The sequence below is a fragment of the Chamaea fasciata genome, unplaced genomic scaffold (assembly GCF_029207755.1).
Source record: "Chamaea fasciata isolate MVZ Bird 193981 ecotype frontalis unplaced genomic scaffold, bChaFas1.0.hap1 SCAF_57, whole genome shotgun sequence".
In the NCBI taxonomy this organism is placed as follows: Eukaryota; Metazoa; Chordata; class Aves; order Passeriformes; family Sylviidae; genus Chamaea; species Chamaea fasciata.
Window position 1 is genome coordinate 24,727 of NW_027094142.1, and position 20,824 is coordinate 45,550.

The 20,824-nt window shown below is 39.9% G+C and overlaps 1 protein-coding gene across 1 annotated transcript in view; it reads right to left on the bottom strand.

Annotated features, from left to right (window-relative positions):
* LOC136304197 (maltase-glucoamylase-like) overlaps positions 1-20,824 on the bottom strand; it is a 68,372-nt gene that overhangs the window by 13,240 nt on the left and 34,308 nt on the right. Inside the window, exons 26-37 of the mRNA XM_066207823.1 lie at positions 19,599-19,753; positions 17,691-17,859; positions 14,465-14,561; positions 13,724-13,836; positions 12,612-12,737; positions 11,376-11,504; positions 10,056-10,163; positions 9,177-9,239; positions 7,770-7,904; positions 6,665-6,749; positions 5,408-5,546; positions 779-912 (exon numbers count right to left, since the gene is read on the bottom strand). Of these exons, the coding sequence (XP_066063920.1) occupies positions 779-912; positions 5,408-5,546; positions 6,665-6,749; positions 7,770-7,904; positions 9,177-9,239; positions 10,056-10,163; positions 11,376-11,504; positions 12,612-12,737; positions 13,724-13,836; positions 14,465-14,561; positions 17,691-17,859; positions 19,599-19,753 (1,453 nt within the window). The remainder of the gene's footprint in view (positions 1-778; positions 913-5,407; positions 5,547-6,664; positions 6,750-7,769; positions 7,905-9,176; positions 9,240-10,055; positions 10,164-11,375; positions 11,505-12,611; positions 12,738-13,723; positions 13,837-14,464; positions 14,562-17,690; positions 17,860-19,598; positions 19,754-20,824) is intronic.

Sequence of the window (20,824 nt, forward strand, 5' to 3'; positions counted from 1 at the left end):
TTGGGGCTAAAAAAATCCGGATTTTGGGTGAGAAAATCCGGATTTTAGGGTGGAAAATTCGGATTTTGAGGGGGGGAAATGGGGCATTTTGGGGTTAAAAAATCAGGACTTTTTGTCGGAAATCAGGATTTTTAGGTCCAAAAAAACAGGATTTTTTTTGTAGAAACCCAGATTTTGGGGTAAAAACACAGGATTTTGGTGTAGAAATCAGGGTTTTGGGGTAAAAAATCTGGATTTTGGGGTGGAAAAGCAGGATTCGGGGATAAAAAAGGAGGATTTTGGGTAGAAATCCCGGATTTTGTGGTGGAAATCAAGATTTTGGGGTAAAAAAAATCAGGATTTTGGGTAGAAATCCCGGATTTTGGGGTGGAAATCAAGATTTTGGGGTAAAACCCCAGGATTTTGGTGTAGAAATCGGGGTTTTGGGGTAAAAAAATCCGGATTTTGGGGTGGAAAAGCAGGATTTTGGGGTAAAAAAGGAGGATTTTGGGGTAAAAAAAATCAGGATTTTGGGTAGAAATCCCGGATTTTGTGGTGGAAATCAGGATTTTGGGGTAAAAAAATCAGGATTTTATTGCAGAAATCCGGATTTTGGGGTAAAAAAAATCTCAATTTTTGGTGGAAAATGGGGATTTCAGGGCGGAAAAAATCAGGATTTTAGGATGGAAAAGTAGGATTTTAAGGTTAAAAAATCAGGACTTTTGACCAAAACCAGGATTATTTTGGTGGAAATCCCAGATTTTGGGGTAAAAACCCCAGGATTTTGTGTCCGTCTCACCGATGATGGATTTGTCCAGCTGCTCCCAGGCCGCCGTGTTGTCCCCCAGCCAATGCCCCGCCCACCGCCCGCTGCTGGGGAACGTCGAGCGGGTGACGACGATGCCGCGTTCCCCCGTCAGGTTCTGCAAGATTCTGGGGCGAAAAAACCCCGATTTGGGGTTTTTTTAACATTTTTTAAAGCGGATTTTTTAGCGGGTTTTAAAGTGGGTTTTTTACGGATTTAATAATAATAACAAGGTGGAATTTGTGTAAAAAAAAATCGGTTTTATGTCGATGGTTTTGTCGTTTTCCGCGTTCCCCCCGGTCAGGTCCTGCATGATTTTGGGGCGAAAAAATGGGATTTTGGGGATTTTTTTACATTTTTTTTTTAAAGTGGAGTTTTATGGGGTTTTTTTAAGCGATAAATTTATATATTTAAGAAGAATCAGGTGGGGTTTGTCTAAAAAAACAAATTTGGTTTTATGTCAATGGTTTTGTCTTTTTCTGCATTCCCCCGTCAGGTCCCGCACGATTCTGGGGCAAAACCCAGCGGTTTTGGGGTTTTTTAGATTTTTAAGGCGGATTTTTAGGGGTTTTTTAAAGTGGGGTTTTTATATAATAAATAATAATCAGGTGGGATTTGTCTAAAAAAAAAAAATCGTGTTAAAGTTTTTGTCATTTTTTGTTCCCTCGTCAGGTCCCGCACGATTCTGGGGTTAAAAGCAGCGATTTTGAGGGGTTTTACATTTTGTAAAGTGGATTTTTAGGGTTTTTAAAAGTGTATTTGTATGTAAAAAGTAACACTCAGGTGGGATTTGATTTTAAAAAATCGTGTTTAGGTTAAAATTTTTGTGATTCCGTGTTCCCCTGTCAGGTCCCGCACGATTCTGGGGTGAAAAATCGGGATTTGGGTTTTTTTCACATTTTTTAAAGCGGATTTTTATGGGTTAAACAGCAACCAGGCGGGATTTGTCTAAAAAAATCGTGTTTGTGTCGATGGTTTTGTCTTGGTTTGGGAATTTCCATTTTCTTTTCATTTCCATTCCAATTCCCATTCCCGTTTCAATTCCAGTTTCCATTTCCATTCCCATTTCCATTCCAATTTCAATTTCAATTCCAATTCCAATTCCCATTCCCCGTTTCCCATTTGAATCAATGGGAACCAACGGGAACCAACGGGAATCAATGGGAACCAATAGGAACCAATGAGAATCAATGGAAGTCAACGGAAATCAATGGGAACCAATGGGAATCAACGGAAACCAATGGGAATCAATGGAAATCAATGGGAATCAATGGGAACCAATGGGAATCAACGGAAATAAATGAGAAATCAATGGAAATCAATGGGAATCAATGGGAATCAATGGGAATCAATGGAAATAAATGAGAAATCAATGGGAATCAATGGAAATCAATGGAAATTCATGGGAGCCAATGGGAACCAATGAGAACACATGGGAACCAATGGAAATCCATGGAAATCAATGGGAACCAGTGGAAATCAATGGGAACCAATGGGAACCAATGGGAACACAAGGAACTAATGGAAATCAATGGGAGCCAATGGGAACCAATGAGAACCCATGGGAACCAATGGGAACAAATGATAATCAATGGAAACCAATGGGAATCAAAGGGAACCAATGAGAACCAATGGAAACCAATTGAAATCAATGGAAATCAATGGGAACCAATGGGAATCAATGGAAATAAATGAGAAATCAATGGGAACCCATGGAAATCAATGGAAATTCATGGGAGCCACTGGGAACCAATGAGAACACACGGGAACCAATGGAAATCCATGAAAATCAATGGGAACCAATGGGAACCAATGGGAACAGAAGGAACCAATGGAAATCAATGGGAGCCAATGGGAACCAATGAGAACCCACGGGAACCAATGGAAATCAATGGAAACCAATGAGAACCCATGGGAACCAATGGGAACAAATGGTAATCAATGGAAATCAATGGGAATCAAAGGGAACCAATGAGAACCAATGGGAATCAATGGAAATAAATGAGAAACCAGTGGAAATCAATGGGAATTCATGGGAGCCAATGGGAACCAATGAGAACACACGGGAACCAATGGAAATCAATGGGAACAAATGGAAATCAATGGAAATCAATGGGAACCAATGGGAACCAATGGGAATCAATGGAAATAAATAAAAAACCAATGGAAATCAATGGGAACCCATGGAAATCAATGGAAATTAATGGGAGTCAATGGGAACCAATGAGTTCACACGGGAACCAATGGAAATCAATGGAAATCAATGGGAACCAGTGGAAATCAATGGGAAGCAGTGGAAATCAATGGGAACCAATGGGAACCAATGGGAACACAAGGAACCAATGGAAACCAATGGGAACCAATGAGAACACACGGGAACCAATGGGAACAAATGGTAATCAATGGAAATCAATGGGAATCAAAGGGAACCAATGAGAACCAATGGGAATCAATGGAAATAAATGAGAAACCAGTGGAAATCAATGGGAATTCATGGGAGCCAATAGGAACCAATGAGAACCCACGGGAACCAATGGAAATCAATGGGAACAAATGGAAATCAATGGAAATCAATGGGAACCAATGAGAATCAATGGAAATAAATGAGAAACCAATGGAAATCAATGGGAACCCATGGAAATCAATGGAAATTCATGGGAGCCAATGGGAACCAATGAGTTCACACGGGAACCAATGGAAATCAATGGAAATCAATGGGAACCAGTGGAAATCAATGGGAAGCAGTGGAAATCAATGGGAACCAATGGAAACCAATGGGAACACAAGGAACCAATGGAAATCAATGGGAGCCAATGGGAACCAATGAGAACCCACGGGAACCAATGGAAATCAATGGAAATCAATGGGAACCCGTGGAAATCAATGGGAAGCAGTGGAAATCAATGGGAACCAATGGGAACCAATGGGAACAGAAGGAACCAATGGAAATCAATGGGAGCCAATGGGAACCAATGAGAACCCACGGGAACCAATGGAAATCAATGGAAACCAATGGGAACCAATGAGAACACACAGGAACCAATGGGAACAAATGGGAATCAATGGAAATCCATGGGAATCAAAGGGAACCAATGAGAACCAATGGGAACCAATTGAAATCAATGGAAATCAATGGGAACCAATGGGAACCCATGGAAATCAATGGAAATTCATGGGAGCCAATGAGAACACACGGGAACCAATGGAAATCAATGGGAACAAATGGAAATCAATGGGAACCAATGGGAACTAATGGGACTCAAAGGGAACCAATGCGAACCAATGGAAACCAATTGAAATCAATGGAAATCAATGGGAACCAATGGGAACCAATGGGAATCAATGGAAATAAATGAGAAACCAATGGAAATCAATGGGAACCCATGGAAATTCATGGGAGCCAATGGGAACCAATGAGATCACACGGGAACCAACGGAAATCAATGGAAATCAATGGGAACCAGTGGAAATCAATGGGAAGCAGTGGAAATCAATGGGAACCAATGGGAACCAATGGGAACACAAGGAACCAATGGAAATCAATGGGAGCCAATGGGAACCAATGAGAACCCAGGGGAACCAATGGAAATCAATGGAAACCAATGGGAACTAATGGGAACCAATGGAAACCAATGGGAACCAATGGAAACCAATTGAAATCAATGGGAACCAGTGGAAATCAATGGGAACCAATGGGAACCAATGGGAACACAAGGAACCAATGGAAATCAATGGGAGCCAATGGGAACCAATGAGAACCCACGGGAACCAATGGAAAGCAATGGAAACCAATGGGAACCCATGGGAACCAATGAGAACACACAGGAACCAATGGGAACAAATGGTAATCAATGGAAATCCATGGGAATCAAAGGGAACCAATGAGAACCAATGGGAACCAATTGAAATCAATGGAAATCAATGGGAACCAATGGGAACCCATGGAAATCAATGGAAATTCATGGGAGCCAATGGGAACCAATGAGAACACACGGGAACCAATGGAAATCAATGGGAACAAATGGAAATCAATGGGAACCAATGGGAACTAATGGGACTCAAAGGGAACCAATGCGAACCAATGGAAACCAATTGAAATCAATGGAAATCAATGGGAACCAATGGGAACCAATGGGAATCAATGGAAATAAATGAGAAACCAATGGAAATCAATGGGAACCCATGGAAATTCATGGGAGCCAATGGGAACCAATGAGATCACACGGGAACCAACGGAAATCAATGGAAATCAATGGGAAGCAGTGGAAATCAATGGGAACCAATGGGAACCAATGGGAACACAAGGAACCAATGGAAATCAATGGGAGCCAATGGGAACCAATGAGAACACACGGGAACCAATGGAAATCAATGGAAACCAATGGGAACCAATGGGAACCAATGAGAACCAATGGAAACCAATGGGAACCAATGGAAACCAATTGAAATCAATGGAAATCAATGGAAATCAATGGGAGCCAATGGGAACCAATGAGAACCCACGGGAACCAATGGAAATCAATGCGAACCAATGGAAAGCAACGGAAGCAAATGATAATTAAAAGGGAATAAATGAGCAATAAAGCGGAAACGGATGAAAACAGACGGGTCGAAGGGACTCACTGCAGTGTCGGCTCGGTCTGTGCCCACCCGTAGAGGTTGTGGACGTCGTAGTGCCTGACGGGGCTCCCGTCCGGGAGATGCTGCTGCCCCTCCATGCACAGAGTCTTGAAACTCAGACCCTCCGAGCGGGAGCCCAGCTCTGCCAGGGAAGATTTATTCAGTTCTATTCGAATTTATTCGAATTTATTCAAATTATTTATCCAAATTTATTCGAATCGAGACCGGGAGGAAGAACAAATTTTTATTTTAATTTTCCGGAATTGGTTTTTTTTTTTTGGAAATGCCTTTTTTTTAAATTTTTTTTATTTTTAAAGATTTTTTTAGGGGTTTTTTTTAACTTTTTTTTTAAAAAATTAAGATTTCAAAATTCTTTTTCTTTTTTTAAAAAGTGTTTTATTTTTAAAAGTTTTAAAACGTTTTTATAAAGTTTTATTTTTTATTCTAATTTTTTATTTTTAAATTTTTTTATTTTTTTATCTTTTAATTTTTAATGTTTAAAAAATATTTTTAGCTTTAGAAGTTTTTCTATTTTGCAATTCTTTTCTACTTTTAAATTTTAAAAAATTATTTTTTTTCCATCTTCCGATTTTTTCTTTCCCCTCCTCTGTTTTTCCCCCATTTTTTCCTTTTACTCTCCATGTTTCCCATTTTTCCATTTCCCCCATTTCCCCCCCATTTTCCCCATTTTTCCCATTTCCCCATCTTTCCCATTTCCCCATTTTTTTCCGTTTTTCCCATTTTTCCCCTTTTCCCCCTTTTTTCCATGTTTTTCTCCATTTTTTCCTTTCCCCCCTCATTTTCCCCATTTTTCTGCTACTTCTTCCTCTATTTTCCCCATTTTCCCCCCATTTTTTCAATCATTCCATTTTTTCCATTTTCCTATTTTTCCCATTTTTCCTCCCATTTTTTCCACTTTTCCCATTTTCCCATTTTCCCCCACTTTTGCCTTGTCCAATCCCTATTTAATCCACATTTCTCTCATCCCTAAAAACCCAAAATACTTAAAATTTGGGGTTTTTCCCCCATTTTCCCATTTTTTTCCCCATTTTGGGCTTGTCCAATCCCTATTTAATCCACATTTTTCTCATTCCCAATGACCCAAAATATTGAAAATCTTGGGTTTTGCCCATTTTTTCCCATTTTTCCCCCCCAATTTCCCCCCGTTTTTCCCTTGTCCAATCCCTATTTAATCCACACTTCTCTCACCCCTAACGACCCAAAACTTTGGGAATTTTGGGGTTTTTTCCCCAAACTTACGGGGCATGTAGGGAGGGAAGTTCAGCTCCCGGTCCCGGCAGCCGCCGACGGTGCCGTGAACGAAACTCGAGGGTTCGTTCATGTCCTAAAACCGGCAAAATTACAATTAAATTGGGCAAAATTAGCTGAAATTGGGCAAATTTCAATTAAAATGAAAAAAAAATTTCCAATTTAATTGGGCAAAAATACATTTAAATAGGTGGGTTTCTGCTTAAATTTGGGTAATTCCTCTTAAATTGGGCAAAATTCCAATTAAATTCAGCAAATTCTGCTTAAATTTGGGTAATTTCTGCTTATACTGGAAAATTTGAGATTAAATTCCATGAGAAAATTGGGTGTTTTGGGGAAGATTTTGGGCTAAAATCTCCCCAAAAAAGGTTTTTTAGGGCGGATTTTTGGGATTAAAATGTATGAAAAAATTGGGATTTTTCAGGAAGATTTTGGGCTGAAATCCCCGAAAAAAGGTTTTTAGGGCGAATTTTTGGGATTAAAATCCACGACCAATCCAAGATTTTTCAGAAAGATTTTGGGCTGAAATCTCCCAAAAAAAGGATTTTAGGGTTAAAATCTATGACATAAAGTTTTTTCAGGAAAATTTTGGGCTGAAATGTCCCAAAAAAAGGTTTTTTTAGGGTGGATTTTCAGGGTTAAAATCCATGACAAATATTAAAGTTTTTCAGGAAGTTTTGGGCTGAAATCTCCCAAAAAAAAAGGTTTTTTAGGGTGGATTTTTGGGATTAAAATCCATGACAAAATTGGGATTTTTCAGACAGATTTTGAGCTGAAATCTCCCAAAAAAAAGGGTTTTAGGGTGGATTTTTTTAGGTTAAAATCCATTTAAAAATTGGGGTTTTTTTCCGGAAGATTTTGGGCTGAAATCTCCCGAAAAAAGGTTTTTTGGGGCGAATTTTTGAGATGAAAATCCACGAAAAAAACCCGGGATTTTTCAGAAAGATTTTGGGCTAAAATCTCCCCCAAAAAAAAAAAAAGGTTTTTTAGGGCGGATTTTTGGGATTAAAATTTATGAAAAAATTAGGATTTTTCAGGAAGATTTTGGGCTGAAATCTCAAAAAAAAAAAATTAAGATCTTTTTTTTTTCACTCACGATCCAGATCCCGTCGAATTTGATGCTGAGGGAGGAATTTTGGGGGTTCTCGTAGACCTCGCTGATTTCCTGCGCCCACCAAGCCCGCGTGGAATTCCGGAAAAAATCCGGCATGGCCGTGAAAGCGCGGAACAGCTGGAAAATGAAAATTAATTGGGGTTAAATTGAGAGAAAATTATTTAAATCGGGATTTATTGGGATTTAAATGGAAGCAAAAGCGTGGAACAGCTGGAAAATGAAAATTAATTTGGGTTAAATTATTAGAAAATTAATTAAAATCAGGATTTATTGGGGTTTAAATGGAAATGAAGGTGCAGAACAGCTGGAAAATGGAAATTAATTTGGGTTAAATTATTAGAAAATTAATTAAAATCAGGATTTATTGGGGTTTAAATGGAAATGAAGGCGCAGAACAGCTGGAAAATGAAAACTAAAATGGAAATTAATTTGGGTTAAATTGACAGGAAATTAATTAAAATCGGGATTTATTGGGGATTAAATGGAAATGAAGGTGCAGAACAGCTGGAAAATGGAAATTAATTTGGGTTAAATTAATGGAAAATTGATGAAATTCGGGATTTATTGGGGTTTAAATAGAAATTTTTGTTGTGGTTGTTAAGAGAGGGAAAAAATTAAAAAAACAATTGGGGGAAAATTAATAGAAAATTAATTAAAATTAGGATTTATTGGGGTTTAAATGGAAATGAAGGCTCGGTACAGCTGGAAAATGGAAATAATTTTGGGTTAAATTGATAGAAAATTAATTACAATAGGCATTGATTAGCTTCAAACCAATTTCTTTCAAGATAGAAATTGGACTTGAAACAGAAACACAAGTCTGTTAAAATTCGAATTTAAATCTGCAGCAGGAAATTCTGAAGATGAAATGCTTTGATAGAAACTCAGTCATAATAAAATAAAATAAAGTAAAATAAAACCAAAACAAAATTTGGTGAAATTAAAATAAAATAAAGTAAAATAAAATAAAAATTCTTTCTGCAAGTTATGGAAGTTTTTAACAGATGTTTTTGAAAAAGGTCAATTTTTAAGATCAAAATACAATTTTTGAAGCAATATAACCCTTAACGTAGAAAGTTTATTTTTTAAAAAACACAAATTTATTCTTGCCACTGGATTTTTAATTTTTAAAAGAACTTTTTTCCCACAAAAAAAAAAAAAATTAAAAACTGGAAACTTGCTTTTTTTAAAAAAACTCCTGAAATAAAAAATTAATTTTTCTTTAAAAAATCCTGACCCACCGCATTTTTTTCCTGGGCCATTTTTCCATTAATTTTGACCTTTTTTGGGATATTTTCAAAACTGGGGCAATTCCTGCACCGACCTCGCCAGAAATTGGAGACATTTCCAATTTTTTGTTTTTTCCTCCCCCAAATTTTCCCCATTTACCTCCACTTGGGTGTCCCAGTCCAGGGAATCGTCGACCGCGACGTCGGGCAGGTCCGGCCACACCTGGAGGAGAAAAAAGGTGAAATAAATAAAATGGAATAGATAAAATAATCGCAATAATAAAGTTATTATTATAAATATTATTACTATTATTAAAATATGTTACTATATAACAATATACAAGTATAATCTATAAAATAATACAAAATTATAAAAATATAATATTAAAAATATAATACGATAACGTAATATTATATGAAATTAATATCATATAAAATAATATAATTATAATGATATATAATATAATTGTGTTATAATATAATATTATTATTATTATTTCAATAATGAAGTGATGAAATATTCAAAATGAATCGACTCGATTTCAAATTGGATTAAAAAAAGTAGAATTAAGTAGAATTAAGGTGTTCAAAAATTACAATTAACACGAAAAACTAAATTTAATTTTTTGGGGGAAAAAATTCAAATTTTTAAAATTTAATCTCATTTTCTTCCGTATTTTTATTTACTTTCCTTCTTGCCTGATTTGAGTTGTTAACATTTCATATTGATTAATTGCAGCCGGATTTTTTTTTGTAAATTAATTGATATTTAAATGCTTCTTTTTACTGTTTGTATGCATTTTATGCATTTGTGTTTCCAAGAAATTGGGTTTTTTTTTAATTTTTGAAGTTAAATTTTAATTTTGGAAAAAAAATAATTTAAATTAATTTTTTTAAAAAATAATTTTTAAATTTTTGATTTTTTTAAAAAAATTCACCCTGGGTTTCCCTTTGTTATTCCTTGTTTTTTGGGGGAGGATTTTTCAGGTTTATCTCGGTTTGGTTTTTATTTTTGGGTGAAAAAACGGGGATTTTGGACCTTGGCGAAGATGATGTCGTTGCTGTCGGGCCACTTGATGAACACGTCCTGCTCCACCCCTCGCTTGTAGGCCGGGTAATTAGTCTCATTGGCCGAGATGGCTGGGTCCTGAAATTCAGATTTTAATTAACTTTTAATCCTGATTTTAATCGACTTTTATTCCAGATTTTAATCGATTTTTAATCCTGATTTTAATCGACTTTTATTCCAGATCTTAATCGATTTTTAATCCTGATTTTAATCGACTTTTATTCCAGATCTTAATCGATTTTTAATCCTGATTTTAATCGACTTTTATTCCTGATTTTCATTATTTTTTAACCTAAATTTAGGGATTTTAAAGGACAAATTTTTCAGTTTAGTTTCAATTTCCAGTTTAGCTTTGTTTTTTCTAATTTTCAATTCGGTTCTGATTGTAATTAAGCGGCTTCATTAGTCCGGCTCCATCAGCTTATCCCGTCCTTTAGCCCCGCCCACTCGCTAAACCCCTCCCCTTTTTAAACTCCCCCCCTTTTGATTATGATGTCATCACCAGGACGAGGACAAAGCACATCCCATCCTTTAGCCCCGCCCCCTCTCTGTAAGCCCCGGCCCCATGGATGACATCAGCAGGATGAGGACAAATCGCATCCTGTTCCTTAGCTCCACCCCTCTTGGTAACCCCGCCCCCAGTGATGATGTCACCAGGATAGGGACCCATCCTTTAGCCTCGTCCCCTCTCTGTATAAACTCCGCCCATTTCAGTGATGACATCATCAGGATGAGTCTGAAGTGCCTTTGATCCTTTAGCCCTCCCCTGCCCACTGTCTAAACCCCGCCCACTCTCTATAAACCCCGCCCATTTCAGTGATAACATCACCAGGATGAGGACCTATCCTTTAGCCCCGCCCCCTTTCTAAGCCCCACCCCCCCTTGATGACATCACCAGGATGAGGACGAAGCAAATCCGCCCCACCCACTAAAAACTCGGCCCCTCTCAGTGATGACATCACCAGGTTAAGGGCCAATCACATGCCGTCCTTTAGCCCCACCCCCTCTCTCATTGATGACATCACCAGGATGAAGACCCATCTTTTAGCCCTGCCCCCTCTCTGTAAGCCACGCCTCTCATTGATGATGTCACCAGGATGAGGACGAAGCGCATCCCATCCACTCTCCTTAGCCCCACCCCTTGGTGATGATGTCACCAGGATGAGGACCCACCTTTAGCCCCGCCCCCTCCCTGTAAACCCTGCCCCCATAGATGACATCACCAGTACAAAGACACATCCTTTAGCCCCCGCTCCCTCCCTGTAAGCCCCGCCCCGTCGATGACGTCACCAGGATGAGGACGAATCGCATCCCGTCGTTGCGGATTTTCCGGACGAGCTCCGGCAGCCCCTGGAAGCGCGGGCTGAGGGTGAAGTCCAGCTGCCGCTCCATGTAGTCGATGTCCGCGTACTGAACGTCCTAAAACGGGAGGGGTTAAATTTTTAATTGGTTAATTTAATTAATTTTTAATTCGTTTTTTATTAATTTTTAATTGTTCATGTTAATGGGAATAAAGGGGAAGGTGTCACAGGGAAACGGCGGGAGAGGGAATGGGGAAAAGGAGAAATGGGGGAAAGAAATTGAAATATTGAAGGAAAAAATATTGAAATAGAAAAGGGGGAAAAAAGGAGAAATGGGAACAGAAGAAATGGGAGGAAAAGAGGAAAAATGGGAAAAAAGAAAAAAGGGGAAAAGGGGGGAAAAAAGAAAACTGTTTAGGGGAACAATGTGAAGAATGAGATGGGAAAAAGAAGAAATGGGAAAAGAAAAAATGGCGGAGAAGTGGAAAAAAAGGAAAAAAGGGGAAAAAAGGGAAAAAAAGAAAAAAGGGAAAAAAGAAAAAATGAAAAAAAAGAGGAAAAAATAGGGAAAGGAAAATGGGGGAAAAGAAAAAAATGTAAATGGGGGGAAAAAAGTAAGAGATGGAATGGAAAAAGGGGAAACGGGGAAAAAAGGGAAATAAAAGAAAAAAGGGAAAAAGGAAAAAAATAAAAGGAAAAAAGGGAAAAGGAAAAATATTAATGGGAACAATGTGAATAATGAAATGGGAAAGAGAAGAACTGGAAAAAAAAGAAAAAATGGGTAAAGAAGGGAAAAAAGGAAAAACAAAAAAAATGAAAGAGGGGGGAAAAGGGGAAAAAAGGAAAAAAGGGGAAAAAGGAAAAAGGGGAAAAGGGGAAAAAGGGGGAAAAGGGGAAAAAGGGAAAAATATTAATGGGAGCAAAGGAAAGGATGAACTGACCCGAATTTCCCTGAAAATGCCCCAAAAATCTGAATTGACCCAAATTTCACTGAAATTGCCCCAAAATCTGAATTAACTGACCCAAATTACACTGAAAATGCCCCAAAAATCTGATTTAACTGACCCGAATGTCCCTGAAAATGCCGCAAAAAATCTGAATTGACACAAATATCACTGAAATTGCCCCAAAAATCTGAATTTTTTTACGAATTTCACTGAAAATGTCCCCAAAACTCAAAATTTTCCCAAATTTTGCTGAAATTGCCCCAAAGTTGGGAACTGACCAGAGGGATCCGGGCGCGGTTCATTTCCTGGACCAGGTCGGCGATTTCGGCGTCGCTCTCGTAGCCGTAACGGCAGAGTTGGAAACCCAGGGCCCAGTAAGGCGGCAGCATCGGGCGTCCCACCAGCTGGAATTGGGGAAAAAAATCAGGATTTGGGGAAAAAAGGGGGAAATGATGGAAAAAAAGAAAAAAAAATCCGATTAAAAAAAGCTCAAAAAAAGCCCAAACTCCCAAAAAAACCACAAAAAAAAATCCCAAAAAACAACAACCCCCTCCCAAAAAAAATCCCCAAATAAAGAACAACAAAAAAAAGGCCAAAAAAGAGAGGAAAAATTAAATTATACTGATTCGATTAAAAAAAACCAAATCAAAGAGTGAATTAGGGTGAACTAGAAATGAATTTTAGATGGAAGAAATAAAAAAAAGACCAGTAAAAAAGGACCCGGGTTGAAAAAAACCCAAAAAGCAAAAAACAAACAAACAAATTTAAATTTAAAATTTAAATTTAAAAATTAAAACACAAGGGAAACTCGAACAAAACCAGCTCCAAAAAAACAAAACCTCAAAAACCCCCAAACCCTCAAGAAAAAAAACCCCAAAACCCCAAAAACTCCCCGAAACACCCAAAACCTCCCCAAATAATGAAAGAGTAATTCCATTATTATTGATTAGAATTCTAATAATTTAAAAACTCCCCCAAAATTAAAAAAAAACCCCAAAAATCACAAAATTCTTTAAAAAAACCCCCAAACCCTCAAGAAAAAAACCCCAAAACCCCCAAAACTCCCCGAAACACCCAAAACCTCCCCAAATAATGAAAGAGTAATTCCATTATTATTGATTAGAATTCTAATAATTTAAAAACTCCCCCAAAATTAAAAAAAAAAACCAAAAATCACAAAATTCTTTTAAAAAACCCTCAAGATAAAAAACCCCAAATCCCAAAAACTCCCCGAAACACCCAAAACCTCCCCAAATAATGAAAGAGTAATTCCATTATTATTGATTAGAATTCTAATAATTTAAAAACTCCCCCAAAATTAAAAAAAAACCCCAAAAATCACAAAATTCTTTTTAAAATTCCCGACCATCATCATCATCCTCCTCCTGACCTGGGTGTATTCCTGCACCACCTGCTCGGGTGTCGGCCCCAGCACCAGGTAAAAATCCAGGATCCCGCCGATGGTGCGATAGGTGAGCGCCGGGGTGGGCTGGAAGGTGACGTCTGCGAAAAAATGGGGAAAAAAGGTGAAAATCCCCGAAAAAAAAAAAAAAGAGCTGAAAAAAAATCGAGGATTTTTGGGGAAAAAAAAAATTTTAAAAAATGGGATTTGGGGGGAAGAATCTGAAAAAATCAAGGATTTGAGGGGGGGAAATGAAGATTTTCCCCAGAAATCTGAAAAAAATGAGGATTTGGGGGGGAAAAAAAAATTGAGGATTTGGGGGGAAATCTGAAAGATTTGAGGATGTGGGGAATAAATCGGGGATTTGGGGGGGGAAAAAAGTGAAAAAATGGAGGCTTTGGGGAAAAATTGGATGATTTTGGGAAAAATCTGAAAAAAATCAAGGATTTTGGGAAAAATCTGAAAAAATCGAGGATTTTGGTGAAAAATCCGAAAAAATGAGGATTTTTGGAAAAATCTGGAAAAAATCACTGGGTTTTTCGGGAAAAATCTGAAAAAATCACTTATTTTTTTGGAAAAATCTGGAAAAATCGAAGATTTTGGGAAGAACGGGAAAAAATCAAGGATTTTTGGTGGAAAAATGTGAAGAACCCAAGGATTTGGGGGAAAAAATCGGAAAAAATGGAGGATTTTGGGGGCAAACCCCGAGGATTTGGGGTCGGGCGTTACCCATGGCGTTGCTGTTGAGCAGGAGGACGCCGTGGGCGTGGCCGTCCTCTTCCAGGCCCATGTAGAAGGGTTGGAATCCGTAGGAGTTCAGTTTGTACTGGCCCAAAAATGGACGTGGTGGAAGAGGTGGAAAGCGGTGAGTTATTAATCAATGGATTATTAATTTATTTATTAGTATTTATCGCGTTTATTAACGGCTGTATCAATTGTCAATGAATTATGGCTTGGTGATGGTGACGTCAAAGAAGTTTTGGGTAAAGGATGGGTTGGGTTGGGTTGGGTTGAGTTGGGTTGGTTTGGGATGGGATGGATGGGATGGAATGGGATGGGTTTGGTTGAGTTGGATTGGGTTGAGTTGGGTTGAGTTGGGTTGGGTTGAGTTGAGTTGGGTTGGGTTGGGTTGAGTTGAGTTGAGTTGGGATGGGTTTTATTGGGTTGGGTTGGGATAGTTTGGGTTGGGATGGGTTGAGTTGGGATGGGTTTTATTGGGTTGGGTTGGGATGGTTTGGGTTGGGTTGAGTTGGGTTGAGTTGAGTTGGGATGGGTTTTATTGGGTTGGGTTGGGTTGGGTTGGGTTGGGTTGGGTTGGGTTGGGTTGGGTTGGGTTGGGTTGGGTTGGGATGGGATGGATGGGATGGAATGGGATGGGTTTGGTTGAGTTGGATTGGGTTGAGTTGGGTTGAGTTGGGTTGGGTTGAGTTGAGTTGGGTTGGGTTGGGTTGAGTTGAGTTGAGTTGGGATGGGTTTTATTGGGTTGGGTTGGGATAGTTTGGGTTGGGGTAGTTTGGGTTGCGATGGGTTGAGTTGGGATGGATTGGGTTGAGTTGAGTTGGGTTTTATTGGGTTGGGTTGGGATGGGATGGGTTGGGATGGGTTGGGTTGAGTTGAGTTGGGTTGGGTTGAGTTGGGTTGGGTTGAGTTGGGTTGGGTTGGGCTGGGCTGGGATGAGTTGGGTTGGGTTGAGTTGAGTTGAGTTGGGTTGAGTTGGGATGGGTTTTATTGGGTTGGGTTGGGATAGTTTGGGTTCGGATGGGTTGAGATGGGTTGGGTTGAGTTGGGATGGGTTGGGTTGGGTTGGGTTGAGTTGGGATGGGTTTTATTGGGTTGGGTTGAGTTGGGATGGGTTGGGTTGAGTTGAGTTGGGTTGGGTTGAGTTGGGATGGGTTGCGTTTCATTACAATGGGTTGAGTTGGATTGGGTTTCATTGGGTTGGGTTGGTTGAATTGGGCTGGGATGAGTTGGATTGGGTTGAGTTGAGTTGGGTTGGGCTGGGCTGGGATGAGTTGGGATGGGTTGGGTTGAGTTGAGTTGGGATGGGTTTTATTGGGTTGGGTTGGGATAGTTTGGGTAGGGGTAGTTTGGGTTGGGATGGGTTGAGTTGGGATGGGTTGGGTTGAGTTGAGTAGGGTTGGGTTGAGTTGGGATGGGTTGTATTTCATTACAATGGGTTGAGTTGGATTGGGTTTCATTGGGTTGGGTTGGTTGAGTTGGGCTGGGATGAGTTGGGTTGGGTTGAGTTGGGTTGGGTTGGGCTGGGCTGGGCTGAGTTGGGTTGGGTTGAGTTGAGTTGAGCTGGGATGGGTTTTATTGGCTTGGGTTGGGATAGTTTGGGTTGGGGTAGTTTGGGTTGGGTTGAGTTGAGTTGGGATGGATTGGGTTGAGTTGAGTTGGGATGGGTTTTATTGGGTTGAGTTGGGTTGAGTTGAGTAGGGATGGGTTTTAATGGGTTGGGTTGGGATGAGTTGAGATGGGATGGGTTGGGTTGGGTTGAGTTGGGTTGGGTTGAGTTGGGATGGGTTGAGTTGGGTTGGGTTGGGTTGGGTTGGGTTGGGTTGGGTTGGGATGGGATGGGTTGGGATGGATTGGGTTGAGTTGAGTTGGGATGGGTTTTATTGGGTTGGGTTGGGATAGTTTGGGTTCGGATGGGTTGGGATGGGTTGGGTTGAGTTGGGTTGGGTTGAGTTGGGTTGAGTTGAGTTGGGATGGGTTTTAATGGGTTGGGTTGGGATGAGTTGAGATGGGACGGGTTGGGTTGAGTTGAGTTGGGTTGAGTTGAGTTGGGATGGGTTGTGTTTCATTACGATGAGTTGAGTTGGATTGGGTTTCATTGGGTTGGGTTGGTTGAGTTGGGTTGGGTTGGGCTGAGTTGGGTTGGGATGGGTTGGGTTGAGTTGGGCTGGGATGAGTTGGGTTGGGCTGGGTTGGGTTGGATGGGGTTAAGTTGGGATGAGTGGGGATGGGATGGGTTGAGTTGAGTGGGGTTGAGCTGAGTTGGGATGGATTGGGTTGGGTTTCATTGGGTTGGGATGGGTTGAGTTGAGTTGGGTTGTGTTTCATTGGGTTGGGTTTTATTGGTTGGGCTGGGATGGTTTCCGATGAGTTGAGTTTCATTGGGTTGGTTTGGGATGGGATGGGTTGAGTTGGGTTCAGTTGGGTTGGGTTTCGTTGGGTTGGGTAAAAAAAAAATTATTTTTTTCACCCCAGCATGGAACAACCTCCACTTCCCAAACCAACGCAACCAAAACCCCATTTCCTCATTTCCCTGATATTCTCCAAAAATCCCCAAAATTTGGGACTCGCCCTGGAGGGCTGATCTCGGGTGAACATCCCCCAGGTTTCCCTAAAAATTCCCAAATATTTCCCCCAAAATTCCCAAATTTTGGGACTCACCCTGGGAGGCTGATCTCAGGTGAACATCCCCCAGGTTTCCCCAAAAAATCCCAAAATTTTCCCCCCAAAAAATTCCTAAAATTTTCCCCCCAAAATTCCGGGCTCACCCCGGGGCCGACTGTGGATGAACAACCCGAAGGTTTCCCAAAAAAATTCCTAAAATTTTCCCCAAAAAATTCCCAGAATTCCAGACTCACCCTGGGGCCAACTGTGGGTGAACATCCCCCAGGTTTCCCCAAAAAATACCAAAATTTTCCCCCAAAAAAATTCCTAAAATTTTCTTTCCAGAATTCCCAGAATTCCGGACTCACCCTGGGGCCGACTGTGGATGAACATCCCCCAGGTTTTCCCAAAAAATTCCTGAAATTTTCCCCCCAAAATTCCCAAAATTCTGGACTCACCCCGGGATCAATTGTGGGTGAACATCCCCCAGGTTTCCCCCCAAAAATCCTCAAAATTTCCCCAAAAATTCCCAAAATTTTCCCTAAAAATTCCCAAAATTTTCTCCAAAAATTCCCAAAATATTCCCCCGAAATTCCCAAATGTTGGGACTCACGCCAGGGGGCTGATCTCGGGCGAACATCCCCCAGGTGTTCCAGTCCATCTCGTGCCGGAACGCTCTGTGCTCGTTCTCGCCGAACCCGAACACGGCCGGCGTCGGCAGCCGCGTGGAAATCTGCAGGAACCGGTCGCCGAACGTGAACGTCGGCAGCTGCGAGTCCCAGCTGGAAATTTGAGGTGAAAAATGGAGAAATGGGATAAAAATGGTGGAAAATTGGGCTGAAAAATGGAGAAATTGGGTAAAAAAAAATGGGGGAAAAAGATGGTGAAATTGGGTAACAATGGTGGAAAATAGGGACAGAAAATGGAAAAAATCGGGTAAAAATAAGGGAGGGGATTGGGTCCAAAAATGGTTAAATCAGGGGAAAGTGGGGAAAGAAAAATGGTGAAATTGGGTAAAAATGGTGAAATTGGGTAAAAATGGTGAAATTGGGTAAAAATGGTGGAAAATGAGGGAGGGGATTGGGCTGAAAAACGGAGAAATTGGGTAAAAATGGGGAAAGAAAAATGGTGAAATTGGGTAAAAATGGTGGAAAATGAGGGAGGGGATTGGGCCGAAAAATGGAGAAATTGGGTAAAAATGGGGAAAGAAAAATGGTGAAATTGGGTAAAAATGGTGGAAAATGAGGGAGGGGATTGGGCCAAAAAATGGAGAAATTGGGTAAAAATGGGGGAAGAAAAATGGTGAAATTGGGTAAAAATGGTGGAAAATGAGGGAGGGGATTGGGCCGAAAAACGGAGAAATTGGGTAAAAATGGGGAAAGAAAAATGGTGAAATTGGGTAAAAATGGGGAAAGAAAAATGGTGAAATTGGGTAACAATGGTGGAAAATAGGGACAGAAAATGGAAAAAATCGGGTAAAAATAAGGGAGGGGATTGGGTCCAAAAATGGTTAAATCAGGGAAAAGTGGGGAAAGAAAAATGGTGAAATTGGGTAAAAGAGGTGGAAAATGAGGGAGGGGATTGGGCTGAAAAACGGAGAAATTGGGTAAAAATGGGGAAAGAAAAATGGTGAAATTGGGTAAAAATGGTGGAAAATGAGGGAGGGGATTGGGCCGAAAAATGGAGAAATTGGGTAAAAATGGGGGAAGAAAAATGGTGAAATTGGGTAAAAATGGTGGAAAATGAGGGAGGGGATTGGGCCAAAAAATGGAGAAATTGGGTAAAAATGGGGAAAGAAAAATGGCAAAATGGGGAAAACAAAAAAAATAACAGTGGTGAGGGGGGAACAAGGAAAAAGATTGGAATTTAAATTTCAGTAAGGAAAAAAATTTAGAATTTAAATTAAATTACAAACAAACGATGGGGAAACAATCAAAATTGGAAGGAAGAGGTGGGAAATGAAATAAAAAATGGAATTAAAAGTTTAAAAACTGAAATTGAAATGGAAGGGGCGTAGTCACACGATGGTGCCGGTGCTGAGGGCAAATAATTTACAATATAGGGAAAGAAATCCTCAGGAATAGAAAATAAAAGGGCAAAAAATATTGGGGGAAATAAAATAAATAACGGTAGTGAGTGGGGGAATAAGGAAAAAAAATCGGAATTTAAATTTCAGTGAGGAAAAAAATTGGAATTTAGATGCCGGTAAAGGAAAAAAAGAGAGAATTTAGATTTCAGTGGAAAAATAAATGAGCGGGGATAAAAAAAAATCAAATTAAATTTTGAATAAAGAGGTGGGAAATGAAATTTAAAAATGAAAGTAAATAGAAAATAAAAGAGAATAATAGAGATGAAAACAAGCGAAAAACTAGCGAGGGGAAAAACAAGGAAAAGAAATGGAATTTTAAATTTCAGTGAAAAAATAAATGACTAATCAACAAGAAGATGAAAAATCAAATTAAAATTTGAATGAAGAGGTGGGAAATTAAAACTGAAATTAGAAATGGAAGATGGGACTCACATGACGGTGCCGGTGCTGCGGCGCCGAACCTGGACCCCGAAGGGTCGGTCCTGGATGGTGACGTCATAGAGGCGGCTCTGGGGCGTGGCCTGGGGCGCGTCCGGAAGTGACAGCGGCACCGGAACCTCGTACCGGCGAGCGGAGGGGTCGGAGATCTAAAATTAAAACATTTTTAAAAAGATCGAAGTTTGCAAATTTTAAAAAATCCCCCAAAATTCAAAATTTCAAAATGGCCGACTTCTACTGTGTGGAAATTCCAAAATTCCCGACTGAAAAAATTTCCAAAAATTCAAAATTTTAAAAAAAAAAATCCAAAAATTTCAAAATTTCAAAACGGCCGACTTCCACTGGGTCGAAATTTTGAAATTCCCAACTAAAAAAAACCTCTGAAAATTCAAAATTTCAGTAAGAATACATAAATAATAAAATTATAAATGATAAAATGATAAATAATAAATGACAAATGATAAGTAATTCAAGACTAAATAATATAAATCAAGAATAAATAGTAAAAAATTATTAATGAATCATGAACAAAGCTAATGAAGTTTTAACAACCAGAACAACCCAAACCGAAGATCCACCCTCCCACCCGACATCCCAATTAAGCCCTTAATTAATTACCCCGTTAATGAGGCCCCACCTTGAACCTCCAGGCTCAGGACACCAATGGCTGCAGTGTCACCCCACATCCCAATTAAACCCTTAATTAATTACCCCGTTAATGAGGCCCCACCTTGAACCTCCAGGATCAGGACACCAATGGCTGCGGTGTCACCCAACATCCCAATTAAACCCTTAATTAATTACCCCGTTAATGAGGCCCCACCTTGAACCTCCAGGATCAGGGCACCGATGGCTGCAGTGTCACCCAACATCCCAATTAAACCCTTAATTAATTACCCCGTTAATGAGGCCCCACCTTGAACCTCCAGGCTCAGGACGCCAATGGCAGCGGTGTCACTCCACATCCCAATTAAACCCTTAATTAATTACCCCGTTAATGAGGCCCCACCTTGAACCTCCAGGCTCAGGACGCCAATGGCAGCGGTGTCACTCCACATCCCAATTAAACCCTTAATTAATTGCCCCGTTAATGAGGCCCCACCTTGAACCTCCAGGCTCAGGACGCCAATGGCAGCGGTGTCACTCCACATCCCAATTAAACTCTTAATTAATTACCCCGTTAATGAGGCCCCACCTTGAACCTCCAGGCTCAGGACGCC